Here is an 18419-nt window from a genome sequence, read left to right as displayed (position 1 = left end):
TGAATACAAACATTCACCAAGAGATGAGGTAAGCAGATATTGCACAAGTACAAAAAGCTCCTTATTTTGCTCAAATTAAGCTGAAAGACAGGTGTTCAATGTTCAATGGCCACAGTGCATCATGACATTCCCTGCGCTACCACGCGGGCAATGTCACCACAGCACACTGCAGACACTGCCTGCCTCTCGCTGTACTTGTGGACACATGGTCAGCAAAAAGTGAAGTAAAATAAAATTCCAGGCATATAGTACAGATTTCACCCACAAGAAAGAGAAGACCCAGCAGACACCTGGAGAGTACAACCAGGAGAGGGTTGGTTTTTTTAGTTGGTTCTTTTCTTTCCTATCCTCTGACCAAAATACCCCAAAACTCCAAACTTGCCAAAAAAAGCAGAATATCCCAACAGCCACCTTTCAAACAGCCACACCTTTCTGTCAGCACCTGGGAACCTGTACTTGCTGTGAATAAGCTAATGTTAACTCTGCTTCCCAGACATCTGGTGGTCAGGTCTCTCCACTTCCTCTCTGGCCTGATGCATCTGAGCCACACATTGGGTCTTCCAACAGAGTCTGCACTTGTCACTTATGAAGGAAGAACCACTACTGGGAAGGGCAAGAGAGACCATCAGACAGGTACTGTGTTAGAAAGCACACCATGCCACAGCACAGACTGGTAGTCCCGAGACACTTACCTGCACCTTTATAGGGCTGCTCTGTTGTAAGCAGCTGGCCCAGCAGGGTCTCTAAATAGAACCTGTTTAATTTAAAAAACCAGATTTCCAAGTTTGTGAGCATTTTTGAGTTGGTTTGTTATATCCACACAGACCATAGTTTTCCATTGTGACTCAGTAATGCTTAAGAAGTTCACAGCTGGGAGGGACATTCTGAGCTAAATTACAAATTTGATCTTATCTCTAAAATAGCTGGACACCATACACAGTATGTACTGAAACAGCAAAGCACAGTGGGCTGTATTTAAAGTACACATAGCCTAATTCAGGAAGCTTCCTTTCTTTGGTTGGCTGATTTACAGCTTTTACATAGTTTTATTGGACTTCATTCTTCTTTCTTTCCACTTTTCATAGCCATTCTACCTGTTACACAATAAACCATTTCTTTGAAGAAAACCAGATTTGAAACTCCCCCATAAAGCAAGGAAATCTATGCTTAAGGCAGTTGTTCTGCAGAAAAGACACTCCACAGAGCCTGCTGGCTACTGCAGAGCCAGCACAAGACCCTCAACGTCAGATGTGTGCCAGGATCCTCAAGACTGAAGGGAAGATCAAAATCAAATTAATCAGAAATGGATCCTGAGTTGAATCTTTTCTGCTGTCTGTATTTCTTCCTTACTGCCCATTATGCCTTTTGGTAGGGTCCATCCTAGCCAGCCTGCATGCAACCAAGATGAAAGGAGTACTCCAAACTAGTGAAAACAGCTTTGTAACCTTACACATGAAGCATTGGTCAGAAAGCCCATTCTGCTGAGGAAGCAGAAGGCAAAGCAAAACTCAGGTTACCTGTAATGAGCTCCTCCTCTGCACTCACATAGAAGTGTTCCTACAGTATTCCTACTGACAACTTCAAGAGCTTAAACTTTCATCATCCACCTGTGCTCTGAATTTAAGTAAATTTTTTTTATTGCCTGTACTTCTGCTAATGGCATGAAGCTTCAGGATCTAAATAAAGCAGTAAATTGTTATTAGAAGTGGAGAAAAGTCAAATGTTCCAGCTTACATAAAACAGTCTCTGCTGACCTCATATAAGGTTCACTGGTACCAACCATTAGAGGGCTGTCATGCTGCTACTGAGGCAAACTGACTACCGCACTTGACCTTGTCTGTTGAACTTCATCCCCATTCTTCTTAAGTCTTTTCTTTTCTTACATGTTAAAAGAAAAACCTGAAATAGAAAAAACCCTTTCTATTAATTTCTGTACCTTTTTCTCAATAGCCCAGTACTCATGAGTAAATCCTGAGATGACAACAAAATTTTCCTCAGTATAACATAGTAGGGTCAGGGGGTTAAACATGTGACCTAGTCAGAACCTTATGCAATAAAAGAAGAAATTAAATGTGTTAGAAACCCTGGCAATTTCTAACGAATGTTGCTCTTTCAGCAAAGTCTTTGAACATTTTGCAATGTTACTTGATAACTGCAGTTGGTAGAAATTAAGCAGCTGAAATGTGTAGCTCTACTCACAGGATAGGAAGCTCCAGTAAGCTAAAAGACTCAACATTTAATTACTAAAATATGCTGTGTGATCCAGAAAAGGCTTAAAAGCCGAAGCTATTGCACTGTGTAGCTCACTCAGCAAAGCACACAGCTGGTCTGTAAAAAATGAGGAAAACACATGGCTTCTGGAATAGTTTAGAAAATCATTTATAAATCAGAACAGATTATTTAATCAGGAAAAGGGAATAATTAAGTTGAGAAGAAAGAGGATAAATCAGAGGAATACACAGATTAATCAACAAGTTATAGTCTCATCACCAAGAGTTGTGGGGGGGAAAACGTGCCTGGTGATTGAACAGTAAAAAGCACAGTGATGAATCAAAGCATTTGCATAGTACAGGATTCCTTAAATAAAGTGCAGTGCAGAGAAACAGGTACAGGGGACAGCAAGAAGATGACAACTTTTCCTTTTTATTTCTTCAGGCACTAACAAGAGATACGATGCCTGAAAGATCTTAATGCTGTTATGAAAAGGGATGCCTTCCAAACTCAAGGGCATTAAAATGCATTACTGTGATGAGTATCTTTAATTTCATTACTTAGTGAGTGAGGAGTCTATGGAGGACAGGAGGATTTTCTTCACTTGTTTAACATTTACATATTTTGCACTGTATAGAAGCTGCCATGCAAAGATCTTGGAGCACTTGCCAAATGTTGGTGATTTAAAACATAAAAAAACTCTTGTAGAAGTTAGTTTGTCTTCTATCTACAAAAACAGACTCAGAAAACCAAGGCCATTATAATCTCAGAAAGGACAAAAAGTTCACTGTTCACCATAGATTACTTATACTGAGAGACAAGCATCCACTACAAAAGTCAGATTAAGCTTATAGAAAACATGATTTAGCTTGGGTTTGTTTGTTTAAGAGATATTATAGTACCATGGAAGAAAACTGAAGGTCTCTACAGCCCAGAATTCAAGCCATGTCTCTGTAATACACCAGAAACTCTGATGTTTATACAAATTTCTAGGGACTGAATGTCTTGTAACCACATTTCTTCAGATATAACCCCCTCTTGCTTCCTTTTATGGGTCAAGAGCTTGTTCTGAAATTCATTTTAAAATAGATTACATGAAAAAAAACAGGAAAATTTTTCTAAACTGAACTTTGACTTAAGATGAGCTTTGATCAAAGCAAACAGGAGATGAAGTGAACAAATAAGATGACTGTAAACTATTATAAAGTTTGTTTGTGGCAATCAAAATTATTTTACCATCACCATAGCTAGCATGTATCGAGAAACAGAGCTACCAACTGCTTGGTGAATTAATTGAAATATCCTTTTTAGTGTCTTAAGACTTTTAGTCAGACTATTTGAGAACTCTAAAGAGGAAATGCCATTGGCAAGTCTAAATGAACACACTAAAGACAAGTGCTTTTTCTGAAAACACAGATGGGGAGGGGGAGGTTTACTAAGAAGGACCACTGCCAGGAGGAGTCTGCAACAATACCGTCTTCCTCCTTCGAAGATCAAATGAGGAATCTTCTAGATGCTACACCTGCCACCTGCTTTACAAGTTACAGAGTAGCTATCCAAAGAGAAGAAAATGCAGAAATTTGTTTTCAACATCAGCATTTCCCAGATAATTATTTTCTTCTTATGTTCTAAACATGCAATTTTCATATCAAGCTATATGCACAAAGTAGAACTGAGAGCGCTGACTTTTATTTTAAGTGAATTTTTCTTTTACAGTTTAGTGTAACTGGAGGTAGATGCAGTATTGAGTGATTTTTTTCCAGTGGTTTGAAATAAATCATCTAGGAACATTACAGGATAGAGTACTGGGGACTGGAATCAGTTGCTTGAAGTTGTCTACATAAACATGCAAATGAAACAACAAATAAATCACAGCAGTTTCTATGATGATTGTCAGTACAGTGTAGCACAGGTCTTCTTGGATGAAAGGCTGTTTCTGTGATGTCAAAATAGTAATGCTGATACTGCAAAAAATTCCATGTGTATGCTACTGGAAAAGATACAAGATTCAGATACAAAGTATTACAACTATGCCATTCCTATTATTTCCCATATAACTCAAATGATCAAAAGCAAGTTGAAGGGAATTACATGGCAAAGAGTCTGTGATCTGCTATGCATGAATATATTTCTGACCTTGCAGAGGCAGGAGTTTCATTTCATGTAACTGTATGAAAATGGATACTGCCGTTGTCAGGACTTTTGCCTTAACCACATCTGTCAGCCTCACTTTCAGAGCTGTTAAATTTGTTCTCCTCAGCAGATTCCTTTGTGGGAATAATGGAAGCTCCCAGCAACTTCAGTTCAAAATATTTTTTACAATTTCATGATTACTTGATCAAATGAATGATGGAGTGCTCGCTAACCTGTAACTGAGGACAAATACTGATAAACAGACAGGACCTAAGTATGGTTTATTAACAAAATTTTGTAGTAATGCCCTTTCTTTAGGATTCTAGATTTGCAAAGGAGTAAAATCAGTCTGGTGTAATATAAATGGCAAAAAATATTTTTAGCAACAAAATAGAAAAATTTTTTTTAATAAAATCTTCAATGCTCTTTGTTTTAAATTTCCCACAAAGTTTGTTGAATAGATGGATAACCCAAAATACAGATACTTCTGTCAACTGAAATACTGAGAGATATATATATATATATGCACATATGACCATACACTACAATATATCACCATAAGACGGTCAAGAAGAACTTAGAAAGAAAAATCAGATACATGCTTTCTGATTCCTTGGTGCAATTTCTTGCCAGCAGCATAAAATTTTCGTATCAATTAACAGATTTAAGCACGTACTTAATTCAAAGACCATAGGTAATTTTACTGGAACGAGTGGGACTCTTTAGAAACTTGCAAGATAAGACTGTCCCAATGTCCTCAAATCAGCAGGCCTATAACATTCTGCCTCTGGCAGAACTGAATTCCTTTCAGGAAATGAAAGATACCAGGTAATAACTGACATCACTCTCACCCTTCCCCACTAAGAACAGAAAGCTTCCCAAATGAAGTTTACAAGGAAGTTGAAGGCAAGCCTCTCATCATTCAGATGTGCTAGTCCTTTTAAAGTCAACAGGCAGGATTAACATTTGACCTCTAATATACAGAACACATACAATAAAACTTACACTGGTTTTAAAATGTACTTCCTGGCCCAGGAACTATGAATCTGCTCTGTAATGCATGAAATGTATTAATTTTCATTTGTTTTCCTCTTAGTGAAAACCCAAACATAGCATTCGATATAACTTTAAAGATTTTACATATCAAACTGATTTATGTAATATTCAAAACTTTACAAAATAGTACTAGTCAATAAAAAGATCAAATTTAAAATATTTACATTTTATACATAATTTCCCCTTACTTACAATTATTAAATAATCTTCCATAGTTTCTTTAATTTTAGGGAAAAGCTTTTAATAACTAAAAACTAATTTTGAATTACTATTAGATGGCTTTTTACTTGAACAGAATTTTAGCAAAATGGCATCTCCAATGTGAAACATTATCCTCATGTTTTCAATAGCAGTTATATATATATATATGTATCTTGTTTTATAGCTGTTTTAAAATGAAATCCTGTTTTCTATAATAAACAGTGGAGATCTAAATAAGCAAATGGCACAGTACAGATGGAAACAATATATTCCCAACTCTTAAATCCCTTTATGTCATTTGGCTTCTAGAATATCCAGTTTCTTGATAATTTATGTTATTCTTCCAGTACTTTCAAGGAATTGCATCCATACTTATTTAGATTTTTGTGTCATCATCTTTTGAAAAGTTATTTCCTAAAGGTACTTCACAGAGACTATCACCATCCGTGCTGAAATCATCATCGTCGTCGTCCTCATCATCAGAATCAGCCAACACTTTACTTGGTGACTTCTTCAGTCTACTAAAACAAAAGTGCACATATTTGCTATTAAAACAGCACATCTGTGTTCATATACACAGAACACTTATACAAAGCTTAAAACATTGACAGGCAGGATTTACACTTTTGAAGGACATCAAAGTGCTCCAGCAGGGGTAGTTTATCACAGACTACATCTTACATGAAAGAAACATGCACAAGATCAAGCAATGACATTTTCTAACACATCTAACTGAAGTGGCAGAGAGGGGAAACTGTAAAGTTTGCACACTGGAATGTTCACAGATGGCTAAACAGGAGCAAGCGGTCAAACGTGTGAGTAGTGGTGTGATACAGAACCGAAAGGTCTGACAACTCATCCTACCTTAACTCTTTTTTTGCAGTGTTAAGCTGTCCTTGCAATTGTTCATTTATGTCTAGTTGCTCTTCAAGTTCTCTCTGAAGTTTCTTTTTAGCATTTTCCAGTCTGTCTATTTCTTCTTCAGCTTCTTCAACTTGACGTTTCATTGCTTTCAAACGCAAACTCAACTGCAATATTTACATGTCATCTGATTAGAGGACTATTTTAATAAAGGAATTTTATTCTTCCAGCATCTATGAGAGGGAGAATAAAAACAAAACTTTGCCAGTGTAGTGACACTGTAATCCTCTGCTTCAGAAATATTTGAAAGTCAGCATTAGACTTTAAGAAAAATAATGTGGTATGATTTTTTTACAAAGAAAAACCAGCAACAAGCAAAGAGAGCTTTGGTACAGTAAGACAGTATTACGTGATAGCAAGAGCTGGTTATCAATTAGGACAGACTAGAGTTGTACATGTGTCTAAGTTAAGCAACTTTAACAGACAGATACTATAAAATACATTTCAAAAACCCAGAGGATCTTTTAAAATCATTCCCGTAATGGATGTCTGCAATTTGAAACATGCTGTTCATTCTCCAGGCAGAATATTAGCTGTTGGCTCACGTGCTGAAAGAAACCATGTTTTAAGCAAGGAAGCAACAGAAACCACAGTAAATGGTAGAGCACATTGCTATTAGAACATCAGTGTATGCTTAATACTTACAGCCTATATTTAACAGTAAACAGCTTCTTTCTTTAAACAGAATTTTATGGTGGCAAAACAGAATATATTACTTGTTGGTGTGATGAATTACTGTCTGTTATTTGCTTTATTTCTTGAATTAGCATTGCTTCTGGAACTGCTTTCTTCTCATAATTTCCAAAATTAGTAACAATTTAGTACTAGACAAAAGCACATGATGCAATGGCAGCTGCAAATACCACTAAATGGGAGTTCATAAACTACAGAGTAATCAGAATCTACCTACATTCTTCTCGTATCTTTTATACATGATGGTTTATGCGAGTAGGATTAATATCAGATATTTGCATATTAGTCTTTCCCTCTACCTGGTCCTTCTGATCAGTCAATGACAGATGTTCATCATCTACTTGCAACATTAACTCCTTCACTTTTCTCTCAAGTCTGCGGTTACTTAGTTGGAAATTAGCTCTATCCCTAGGAAAAAAACAAAACGAACAAAAGACAGGTTTGTAAAAGAGGAACTGAAATACTCCCAATCCTGATAATACAGTTCCTTAGCAATGTTCTAAGAATTAAATAATACTAAAGGTCGATGCTTGGAACTACTGATTCCATGCAACATATTGAGAAATTTGTTCAAAACCAGCAATGACTGAGGAGAATTTCTTCTGTCACCACAGCAAGATTTAGGAACAAAAATATACTCCTCCAAGATTAAACAAAAAATGAACATGAAACTGGATGTCTCACAGTACAGTTAATATTTCTAATCCTGTTACTGATATTAGGTATTTATAAAATAAGAAGCTATGGAACCATGTTAGCACTGTGCCCAGTTTTAAATTTTAAGACAAACTTCTATTGTGCTCGCAGTCAAAAAGAAAATCTGCAATACTTTTATGAAACAGTAACCATTTTAATTTGATAAAAAGTTAATTGCAATAGAGTCCTAATATTAGCAAGAGGCCATAATAACAAACATAAACATGCATGTTTTGATCTTAAAATAATTGGTTTTACCTCTCCTCATTTTCAAGTCGTTCTTCCAGCTCTGTGATCCGTGCCTCCATCTGAGCAACAAGTCCCTCTTTATTGGATCGGTAAGAACTCTCCAGGTGAAGGATTCGGCTCTTCAAGTCCTTGTTCTATAGTTGGAATACACTTGGTTAATACACATTTATTCAGATTGACAAATATCACCTTAATACCAAATTCGTGTCTCCAGGAAAACATATACCAGTGTGTACAGTGATCAGTATATTATTTAGTAAACATGGAAAGTCATTGAGATTTTACAGTTTACTACAAACAAATTTTCTATTACTGTGCCTTATTGAAAAGAATTTACTGTTCAGCTTCAGTTAAAAGTTTTAGGATTAAATAGACTCTTAAACTTCAGATAGTGCAAGCACCTTCTCGCAGTACTTTTTAATATGCCAATTTTTTTGTTCAAATACTCTGTCAGATCTGTCTTACGCTCCACAAAATTCTTTTGTAAACTTCTCTGTTCTTCCCCTGGAAATCACTGGTGTATGGCTAGAACAAGTAGACAAAGAAATTATTTACATCCAATGCCACTTTATTAAAGGTATTACTGGGGTTTCCCCCCCATCCTTTCTTAACTATCCGATGCTACTCCTGCTATAAAAATAATTTGAAAAAGATTTGTAAAAGCAGACTTTTGCTCAGATTTGCAGTTTCATTTTTCTGAGGCTATGTAATTTAGGTTTTCAATGGGGACCTAGTGAAAGAGTTGACAGAAAAAAAAAACCCAACAAATCAAGTTACATGAGGAACAGAAAAATAAAGGTCTATATTACAGAAATTCAAAGCATGATCTCAGGTCTCAAACACAGAAAAAAGGACTATGACAGGAAAATCAGAACTAAAGTATAAGAATGTACACAGTATATACCAATAGGTGGCATTCTTTTTTCTCAAACAATTAAGATGAGATCAATGTCACCTAACTTAAGGCACCAAATTAGGTGTGTTGTACAAACATGTTCTCTAAATTCCCATTACAATCTGGTTTATGTTCTTGAGTTTGTAAATAATACTATGACTTGTTAAGATAGCTTTCCTCTGGATCTCAGCTAAGGGCTATGATAAGTAATCTTGTTTTCAAAGACCACTGAACTGCAGAAGAATCGTTTACTACTACAGAAGAAAACTCTCAGCTAAAATCACAATTACTTGAAATTGTATCTTCAACAGCATTCCTGAAGTACTGTTAAGCCTTGGCAGAACAGCTCCTCCAAAGCAGTCAAAGCATTTACAACCAGGCATAATTACCTGTCTTTCCAATGAAATTTTGTCACACTCCAAGTCTTGCTTGATAGCTCTTTCCTGAAGCAGCTCTGTCCTCATTTGTTCAATCTAGTAGAGAAAGATAACAGAGATTTTAATAAGAGTCTTAATTTACATTTATCTATATGATACTGTATGTGTGTGTATATATATATATATAAACTACATATATCTATGCAATAAGCAATATGTTCTTTCTTAGAACTCAAGACATACACATGATTTCAGATGAGCTTTACAGCTACAATCCTGGACAAAATTTTCTGCTTCAGGAAGTCCATGTTATTCCCAGTACTCATTCTAGGCATTTCACACCCACACTGGATATTGTTGATGTTCACCATATACATTCTGTAGCAAGGAACTGAACTCTAAGCTGTTGTATGAGAGACATATCATGTGGCAAGACATGAGTTCTGGAACATCACATCCATCTTCAAATATCTTTTCCAGTTGTCTCCTTCATACTTAAGTCTGAACCTCTGAAACAGCACCTTACCTTTAACCTGCTGACTAGTCTAAGTAAAGTTTCACTTTATTAAACACAGACTGGTACCAAGAAGTGCCTAGAACTCAGTGAAACATTTCACAGACAATTGCGGTTTTCTCTACGTATAGGAGTGGTAAAAGCTGTTTTTCAACAGACACTGCTTCATGATGGATACAAACACTGCTCTCCTCCTCCAGTCAATTTGTTGGTTGTACTGGAGGGGCACCAACTTCTAGATTTGGAGGGGGGGTGGTGTTTGCTTGTCTTTTTCTACAGTATCTCTTAATATTTCCACTCCATATTCAACAACCACAAGGAAGATTATATTCTCCATGTATAAAGATGTTAAAAGGCTACCTGATCAATACAAACTCAAGACAAGAATGCAGAATTAGTTTGTTTTACCTCACTATCGGACTTGATTGGAAAAAAAACTCAGCTCAAAGAGAAACTCTGAACTGCCTAACAACTGCTACTGAAACTTTGGTGCTAAAGGACAAAGTTTTTAAGTCTACTGAAATACTTTTCTTGCTTCCAATCTTGCTGAGACTCCCTGCAAATCTTTAACAATGCCTTTACAGGCACAGCAAATGTTACCACAGCGTTTGTGGTTTACACTGCACAGGGCTTACTATGATAGGTATCATCTGGGGAACACAGTGAATATCTATATCAATTACTATACCTGCAAAAAAAAGACGGATAAAGATTTCAGTGGCCACAGCATTCCTCCCAGCTTTACATCAGTTACAAATGAACTTGCATAAACACACCATCCCAGTTAAGCAACTCTCAGTTACAGATTTATCCCAGTAAAGGTCTTTCAAAAATCATTGGGAATTCTTGCATAAAAAAATCCAAAAGCAATGCTAAGAATGTGAAGGTTAAACAAGTACAGCAGATGAAAATTTACCCCTGGCCTTATTTTTTAACCACATCATAATATTAAAAGATACATTTTTAGTTAATCACGTTTAAAGGAAGTAATTTGCACTGTTTCTGGAGCTTGGAAATTGATATATGAATACAAATAATGGCAGCAATGCATGCAGTTGCATATGTTATGTCACAGTATGGTTTCAGGAGAGTAGAAGGCATTCCTGAAAACTAAGGTCATAACAGCTACTAGAATACCAATGGTAGCACGTGACTGTGTTCTCAACAGCTGGGTAACTTCTTAAAAGCTCTCACTGTCACATGGAAGCCCAATAATAACAATGTTTTATATGTTATATAGTAAAATATTATATAGTAAAGTATTATTTTATAGACACAAATTAGAATCACGTGTACAATAGCTGTATTTAGTAATGAAATATATGAAAAAAGTTATAATGTGAGGGATTACATAGAATTTACTCTGCTGTAATTGCTTTACCAAGACAGACACAGGAAAAAATAAAGCTAAATTTGTGGTAAAATGAATGACTAATTAAAAATGTAGCTGTTAACTGAAGAATGGGGTTTTGTTTTATGTAAAAACTTGCTTAATGGACCACTCTGAGGTTCCATTGTGCTCTTACTGTGCTCAGAGGCTGTAACAAATTTTTGCAGCCTTCCCAAGACTCAAATTAAGGAATTATTTAGAGGACTAATATAATTAATTAGGATTAATTATATTTCCAAGATGACTGCTACTGTTGTTGGACACCTCTTGATAAAAGCAACCTCACAGAAAAGTAGTAGGAGAGAGCAAAAGTGCTGTATCTGATTAGGATCAGAAAGCTATGTGCAAATATATACAAGAGCTTGTAAAAAGAAAAGGGCAGCAGATACACTTCTTGCTGGAGGAGATATAAACTGTTTTATCATCTTGTGATTTTCAACAGTAAACACATAATTAACATGCACAAAGGAGAAAAGCAGTTGCCAAAATGTGCTCAAAGTTCCACTTATTTCACAGCAGTAAGATGTAGCAGTTTCATGCTCCACACTCTCTGTGTGTACCACATGGAACTTCATGTTCCATGTTCTACCGTTCCTACATCTAATATATTATAATTGTGTTAAAAGAATAAACTATTTCTGCAGCTTAAGGCAACACTTACCACAGCTGGATTTGAAGAATGCTAACAACAAAGAATTGAGAAAAGCAACTGTATCAGATTTTACAAAGCTTTATCATTTTGTGCCAGCTTTACGATTAAAAGCAGCTGTTGTGTTCAATACTAGTGAAAGCAATTTGATTTCTAATAACTTAGATGCCATCAGTATTGTTTACCATCTTACAGGTTTGCAGCCTATGTTTCTTGTTAATTCCTAAGGGGGGTGTGTGCGTGCGTGCCTTAGACAATTTCCAAGTGACCAAAAAACCCATTGATTAATAAAGAAGAAAACTAAAGCTAAACAAATCCCTCTGGTACTTCAAAATTGAAAAGCAACTTTCATATCCAGATTTTTATTTCTTTGCTTTCCACAGCCAGTGACAGCTAGAGAGCAGGTATACAGAGCTCCACTGGGAACATTTACCAAAAGGAAGCAAATGATGCAGACAGTGCAATTTTATCCTTCTCTATTTATTCTAAAATTATAATGAAAACTACTAAGTCCATTTTTCACACTTATTGGAAACGACTCTGAAGTCAACAGACTCCTGCTCACATTTTCACAGAACACAAGAATTGATGAGGGTATCTTAAGGATTTTTCAATTATGTTTACAAAGTCAATATGGCAAGAGATACTTCATTTCACTTGTTCATAGGAAAAAAACATATCACGTATTAAAAGATGTCCTGTCCCTGCTCACTTTAGACTCCAAGAGCAGCTGAATGCTCTAGCTTTCCGTGTGTGGGTGTGGGTGTGGTTTGAGCATTTTGGTCTTTCTAGAGTTAGTAAAACCTTATAATTTAAAAACTAATAGGATATGACCCACTTTTCCCCAAAATTTTTTTCTGCTCCCACTCTGCTGTGGTACTTCTTGAGAACAAGGCAAGAGGAGAAGAGAACAGTGTGTCATGCAGCCATTCAGATTCAAAAGCGTGTTTAAATTAAAAAAGAATAACATTTCATGGCAAGTGAAATGTGAACTATTAGTCTTGCCAATGTTTATTCAAACATTCAGCTTTATGTAAAATAGAACCAGTTGTTTAAATTTGTTTTTACTGGAAATTTCAGTATTATAATTCATTATCAGTATGTTAAAATAACATATTTATAGTAATAGTTTTAAAAATGTAGAAGAATACAGATATTACCAAAACAAATCCATTATTTCACTTGTCATTATAAATGCTTAGCAGACCCTGAAATACTCTTTAGTAATTTGACTACTTAGTCATTCTGGCATAAAATCAAAACAAAGCAACCTTTATAACTCATGTGTGAAATGAGAAATTCCAGACCTCAAAATAAACACGTCTTTTACCCATTATATAACATTTTAGTCACCAAATGGTATTTCAGGTTTCCACTCAGTTAGCAAATTAACTTACTATAGTACCCGCTAGTGCAGCTATGACTATAGTACTTTTATCCCGGGTTTACAATACAGGCACAGACTCCAGTATTAAAGGCTTCCTGATTTAACAATAGCATGACCCCACATTATTATGAGTCCCTTACATTCTATTTCACCCACTGAGTCGGAGTCTGTACAATATCAGTGAACAACAGCAGAAAGTCTTTATTACAATCAAATAGAATCTCCGTAACCTGAGTTCAAACAAAGTAGTAATGGTGCCTTGGTGCTTCAAGGATGCGTGAGAGAAAGCTGAGCTCTACCTCACTCTAAACTCTCCAGCTGTCTCAGTGGAATACACAATTTCATTGAAAAGACACAGAAACTAAGATTTTACTTTCTGTTCTCCCTCTGAAGCTACAGCTATTCAAAAGAATGTCAGCAGGTGGGGTTTTTTTTTCTGAAGAAAGAGAAATGAGAACAGAACAGATTATTGTGGGTACCTCAATGCTAATTGTCCCCTGAACTTCTAGGAAATTACTATGAGCTGTAGTACTTCATGCGGCGTTACGGTAGCAGATGTGCTGTAATGAATTATGCATCAGTTTCACATCTTTCAGAAAGCAAAAAGAAGGCAAAGAACATTATCTAAGCCATGATATTCCAAGACAGCCACATCACTGTATTTCTTTCCATGAACTAATACAACATTTGCATGACCTGACTACTCAGCCATGGATGTCTGGCTGCTTTTGCAGTAATCAGGCCCTATACTGTACTTTACTGATTTATTATAAATCTTTGTTACAGGACCTATAATTTCTTACGTCAGTTCTTTCAGAAAACTTGAATAATATTATAAAGGCCTCTGCCTTCAAACCAATGAACTCCTAATTCTCTTAAGACTTGGTCATTTCCAACTCAATGGTCTCATTTCCAATACATTCACTCCACTTCCCCCCACCTGCACCTTCACTAGCCTTATTGAAGACAGAGGTAAAGTATTCCTTTATTTGAGAGGGCATACCTGGATTACTTTTTATCTTGACTGAGGCCTCATTATACAGTCTCCACAACTTCTTTCCTCTACTTATATAGTCAAAAACCTTTTTGTTACTTGTTTGAGTTACTGTGATAGGTCTCACTTAGCTCGGCAAGTATCATTTTATCTTTACATTTTCTGCCGCATGAGACACAACCTCATTAATAAATCCTTCTTCCCCTCTTTCTGGGCTATCAACTTATATTACACTTCTGGAGCAAAAGACTGATGTGTTTATGTGGAAAATGCTTTCCAATTGTCTTGTCTTTGATGTATCTTAATCAGTTTTTACACTTATAATGAAAATAAAGCTTCCTCTTTGTTGAAACTGGCTAGCACCCTTGGTTCAGCTGACTTCCTTAATTAAAGCCACGATTTCCTAAAGCTCCTCCTCCTCATTCTTTGAAATTAAGAGTCTATTATGCTGTCTATTATGAGTCTATTACTTTTCAGTAAGATTAAAATTGTGATCTTTCAATATAAGAGACTCTTCACAACAGGCTTACTGGTCTTCAGTCTTTATATCCTGTGTCTGTTTTCCAGTTAGAACAGGAAAAAATTGGTCTGTGGTGATGTGGAGGGAGCATATTTAAGCATGTTGGTGAACCTTGGGTTTTTTGGATTTACATGCTCTGCCTAAGTATAGCATATAAATCCTATTGCTAATAACTATTTAATTGATCAATATGGATTGTGATCCTAATAAAACTTTTTCATGGAATCATTAAGCAAAAGCTGGAAAACTTGTTCAAGTACCTGCTCTCTGCACCTGCTGATCCTCTCAGACAACAAATCCGAGTTATTCTTTTCTTCATCAAGCTCAAGTTCCAGGTGAGATAACTTGTCCTAAGTGGAACAAAGAAAAGCAACCTCAACATACTACTTTCAATCCTCTTCAGATTGCTACCAGGGCATTCTTCCTTAAACTTCAAGGACTCAAGGTGTCTGAAAGACTAAGCTTGAAAATTGTAATGCCTCTTAAAACACCCAGCAAAAGAGAAGGCAGGTAGATAAGCCTTTAGAGTGAATTTATTTGATGGAAGTAAAATAAACATTTTGTTTCCTTTTTTTAATCACTGCCAACTATTTCAAGAAAATAACAGACATTCTATAATGTTTCTAGAGACTGTTTTTGAATGTCTGCATTACATTATATGTTTGGAAGACAAATTTCTTTTCATCTGAGTACGACATAGAGATGTTTATTTATGAAAGGCAAATGACAGCCTAGTTGAACTGAACAGTTATGAAGCCCTGCAACAAGTTAGTTAGAGTCACAATGTTATTCAGACTCCTGAAATGAACTGGTATCAAAGGCTAAACAGAACTTACATTTCTAAATACTTTTGAAGTTCTGAATGATGGGCCTAGAAATGAAAATAATGCAAATTTGCATTATAAGCTCTAGATAAAATTCATTAAAAAGCAGTTAACTAAAATGATGAGAGAAAACTGTAATTTAGAACACATCATGTTACAAATAGATATGCTAACAAATCACCTTTAGAATATATCAGAATAATTCCTGTAGTAGTACTACATGGATTTTCAACAACATGAAGCTTTTTTGATTCCTTCCAAGCAGAATCCATGTGAAATACCAAAATTATTTTCATCTCTTCAAAGAAGAAACAAACCCTTAAGAATGTCTTTTACCTCCATTAGTTTGATTTGTCTTGCCCGATCATCTTTTAAGTGGTTTTTGGCTTCCAGTTCATACTCCAAGCTTTTCACAGTCTGTTCCAGTAACTGAGTTTTTGTTATTGCCTCATCCTGAGCTCTCTGGTGGTCCCTCAGGTTTTCTTCCATCAGACGCATCTGAAGCAATAAGATCATGGTAATACACTTCATGCTGTACTTCCTATAAACAAGGGATAGCAGTAAAGGGGACTCACTGCAAACACAACAGATCTGGAAGCATGACAAGAATTCCATTGAATTACTTACTGGCTTTTCACAGTAATTTTTGTTTTATCCACAAGATGGCACCAAGAAAATAAACTTTGATTGTGACCTATAATGAGATGCTTCATATATACTACATGTTTTACACTGACAATTATCCACGGTGTGGTTCTTAAAATTTACTTCTTTTTACCAAGTTACAGTAAGCCAAAATTTTGATGATTTTCAAAATGGTTAAATGTCTCAAAATGTTTGGAACTTTTACAATATTACTCCTTTCCTTGTCAGACTCCCAATACTTTAGCTTTTAAATAACTATATAGTTTATATGTCTGATGCACTTTGATGACAGCATTTTACCCATTACATAATTGCATATGTGTGTGTGTGTGTGTGTGTGTGTGTGTATAATTAGTAGGTACAGTGGGGCTGTCTGCTGAGGACAAACTCAGGACTATTCAACAACTGCATGTCCTCAATAATATTATCCAAAACCTTCATGGTACTTTAAAAATATATATAAGTGAGATGGGTTTTAGGTGAAATCATGACCATTCCTTGCACTTGTAACTTAACTTGTAACACATATATAATACAGGATAAGAGGGTTTTTTCTTTAATAGTTTTCCCACATTCTTCCTCTGTTTCAAGTGCTCATTTTAGTAATGAAGCTAAAATAATGTATTAGTAAATGTTCAGAGAGTTTGCTATCTACTGCTAAGTCCTGACAGCTGCATGACTTGGTGAACAGCTAGTTAAGTGCAGGGATCTGTACATTAATAGCCTTTCATATCCATTTAATGTTTCAGAATGACATTGAATTGTCAGCTTTCAAGATGGGTGTCTCCTGTGTATCCGCAGAGAACCTGGAAGAGATGCAGCAGTGAAGAGCTCCCATATTGCCTCACAAGACTGTTTACAAAGGCTCTCCACTCCTGAATGGAATAAATACAGAAAAAAGACATAACAATATACAGAAAGTACTCTTTCTTCTATTGCTGTTTTACATTGAATTTAAAACACACTTTCTAAGGAAAGAGGGTGATATGAGAGAAGTTCTAAACTGGAAAAATCCTACTATTAAAATATTCCATATAGAGAAAATATCTGTGACCAATGTATTCTCATAGTTTTTCCAACTGCAGAGCAAGTATATGCAGATTTTTAAAAAACTGGATTGTCTTTATGGCAAAATTTACATACTGCGAGGCAGACACTTCAAGACTGGTTGATTCTTGCTTGCACAGACATGTTTGTCATTTAAATCTGCAACTTGGCTCATACAAAAGGAGAGGAGAATGTATGTCTATATGTTTGTTTGCTTGTTTTTCCTAAATAACTGGTGGAGGATTTTTCCTGATCAAAAATATTTCTAAATTTTCAATTCCTTCAGTAGCAGGCATTAAAGAGCAGCAGATCATCAATGGAATCCTTGTCATATCACTTAAGGTGCATTCATTTGTCAAACACTGCATTTATCTGTCCTAAATAGGAAACCCTATTTCCCCAGCAGAAATAACAGGCTGATCACTACCATGAATAACAAAATTCAAAAGCATGCTGAGATCAGCCTCTCATGATGCACATGAGAGTACACAAAAGCATAATAGCAAACATTCACTATCTTGAAAACTATCTGCACTGAATTCTAGGTCAAAGGTGAGAATTTGTCACTGAACTTATGAGTCATTACCTCATCTTGCATTCTTATGTTCATCAGGCGTGATTTTTCTACTTCAATGCTTTTCTCCTTTAATTGCCTCTGCAGATCTGAAAATTCCCTGCGATTTTTCTCCTTGTATTCATCAAACTGGCTCTGAAGCTCCAGAGTTGATGTTCTTGAGATCTCTACCATTTCAGACATCTGGGCAAAAAGTACATATACAAAAGGTTCTATTGTGCTTATGAAACAAAGGGGTTTTTTCTCCAGGTTCAGTATTCAGCTCAGTATTTTCAGACAGAAAATTTATCCAATGTTCCCAAATAAATTCATTTCTATGCAGAAGTAGGAAAACACAAAACAGTAAGGGTAATTTCTAATAGTATGTGTGGCAAGACTTTTCTCTTTTGGTCTGTCAGCAGTTCTTCCAGCTGAGTGACGCAATGAACAGCACAGTCACACTT

The 18419-nt window shown here is 35.8% G+C and overlaps 1 protein-coding gene across 7 annotated transcripts in view; it reads right to left on the bottom strand.

The window, feature by feature from the left end:
* Positions 1-3878: 3878 nt before the first annotated feature.
* Positions 3879-18419, bottom strand: part of CGNL1 (cingulin like 1) — a 55330-nt gene continuing 40789 nt past the window's right edge. For 5 of the 7 annotated variants that reach the window (XM_032123358.1, XM_032123362.1, XM_032123361.1 and 2 more), the window contains 8 exons: positions 17989-18159; positions 16047-16208; positions 15147-15236; positions 9445-9528; positions 8170-8294; positions 7515-7623; positions 6466-6629; positions 3879-6122 (listed from right to left, as the gene is read on the bottom strand). In XM_032123358.1, the coding sequence (XP_031979249.1) occupies positions 5978-6122; positions 6466-6629; positions 7515-7623; positions 8170-8294; positions 9445-9528; positions 15147-15236; positions 16047-16208; positions 17989-18159 (1050 nt within the window). In that variant the 3' untranslated portion in view covers positions 3879-5977. Of the gene's footprint in view, positions 6123-6465; positions 6696-7514; positions 7624-8169; positions 8295-9444; positions 9529-15146; positions 15237-16046; positions 16209-17988; positions 18160-18419 lie in introns of all 7 variants that reach the window. The other 2 variants (XR_004242907.1, XM_032123359.1) reach the window with 2 other exon arrangements.

Source organism: Corvus moneduloides, chromosome 13 (assembly GCF_009650955.1).
Source record: "Corvus moneduloides isolate bCorMon1 chromosome 13, bCorMon1.pri, whole genome shotgun sequence".
NCBI lineage: Eukaryota > Metazoa > Chordata > Aves > Passeriformes > Corvidae > Corvus > Corvus moneduloides.
Note: the sequence above shows the minus strand (reverse complement) of the source record. Positions and strands in the feature narration are given on the sequence as shown.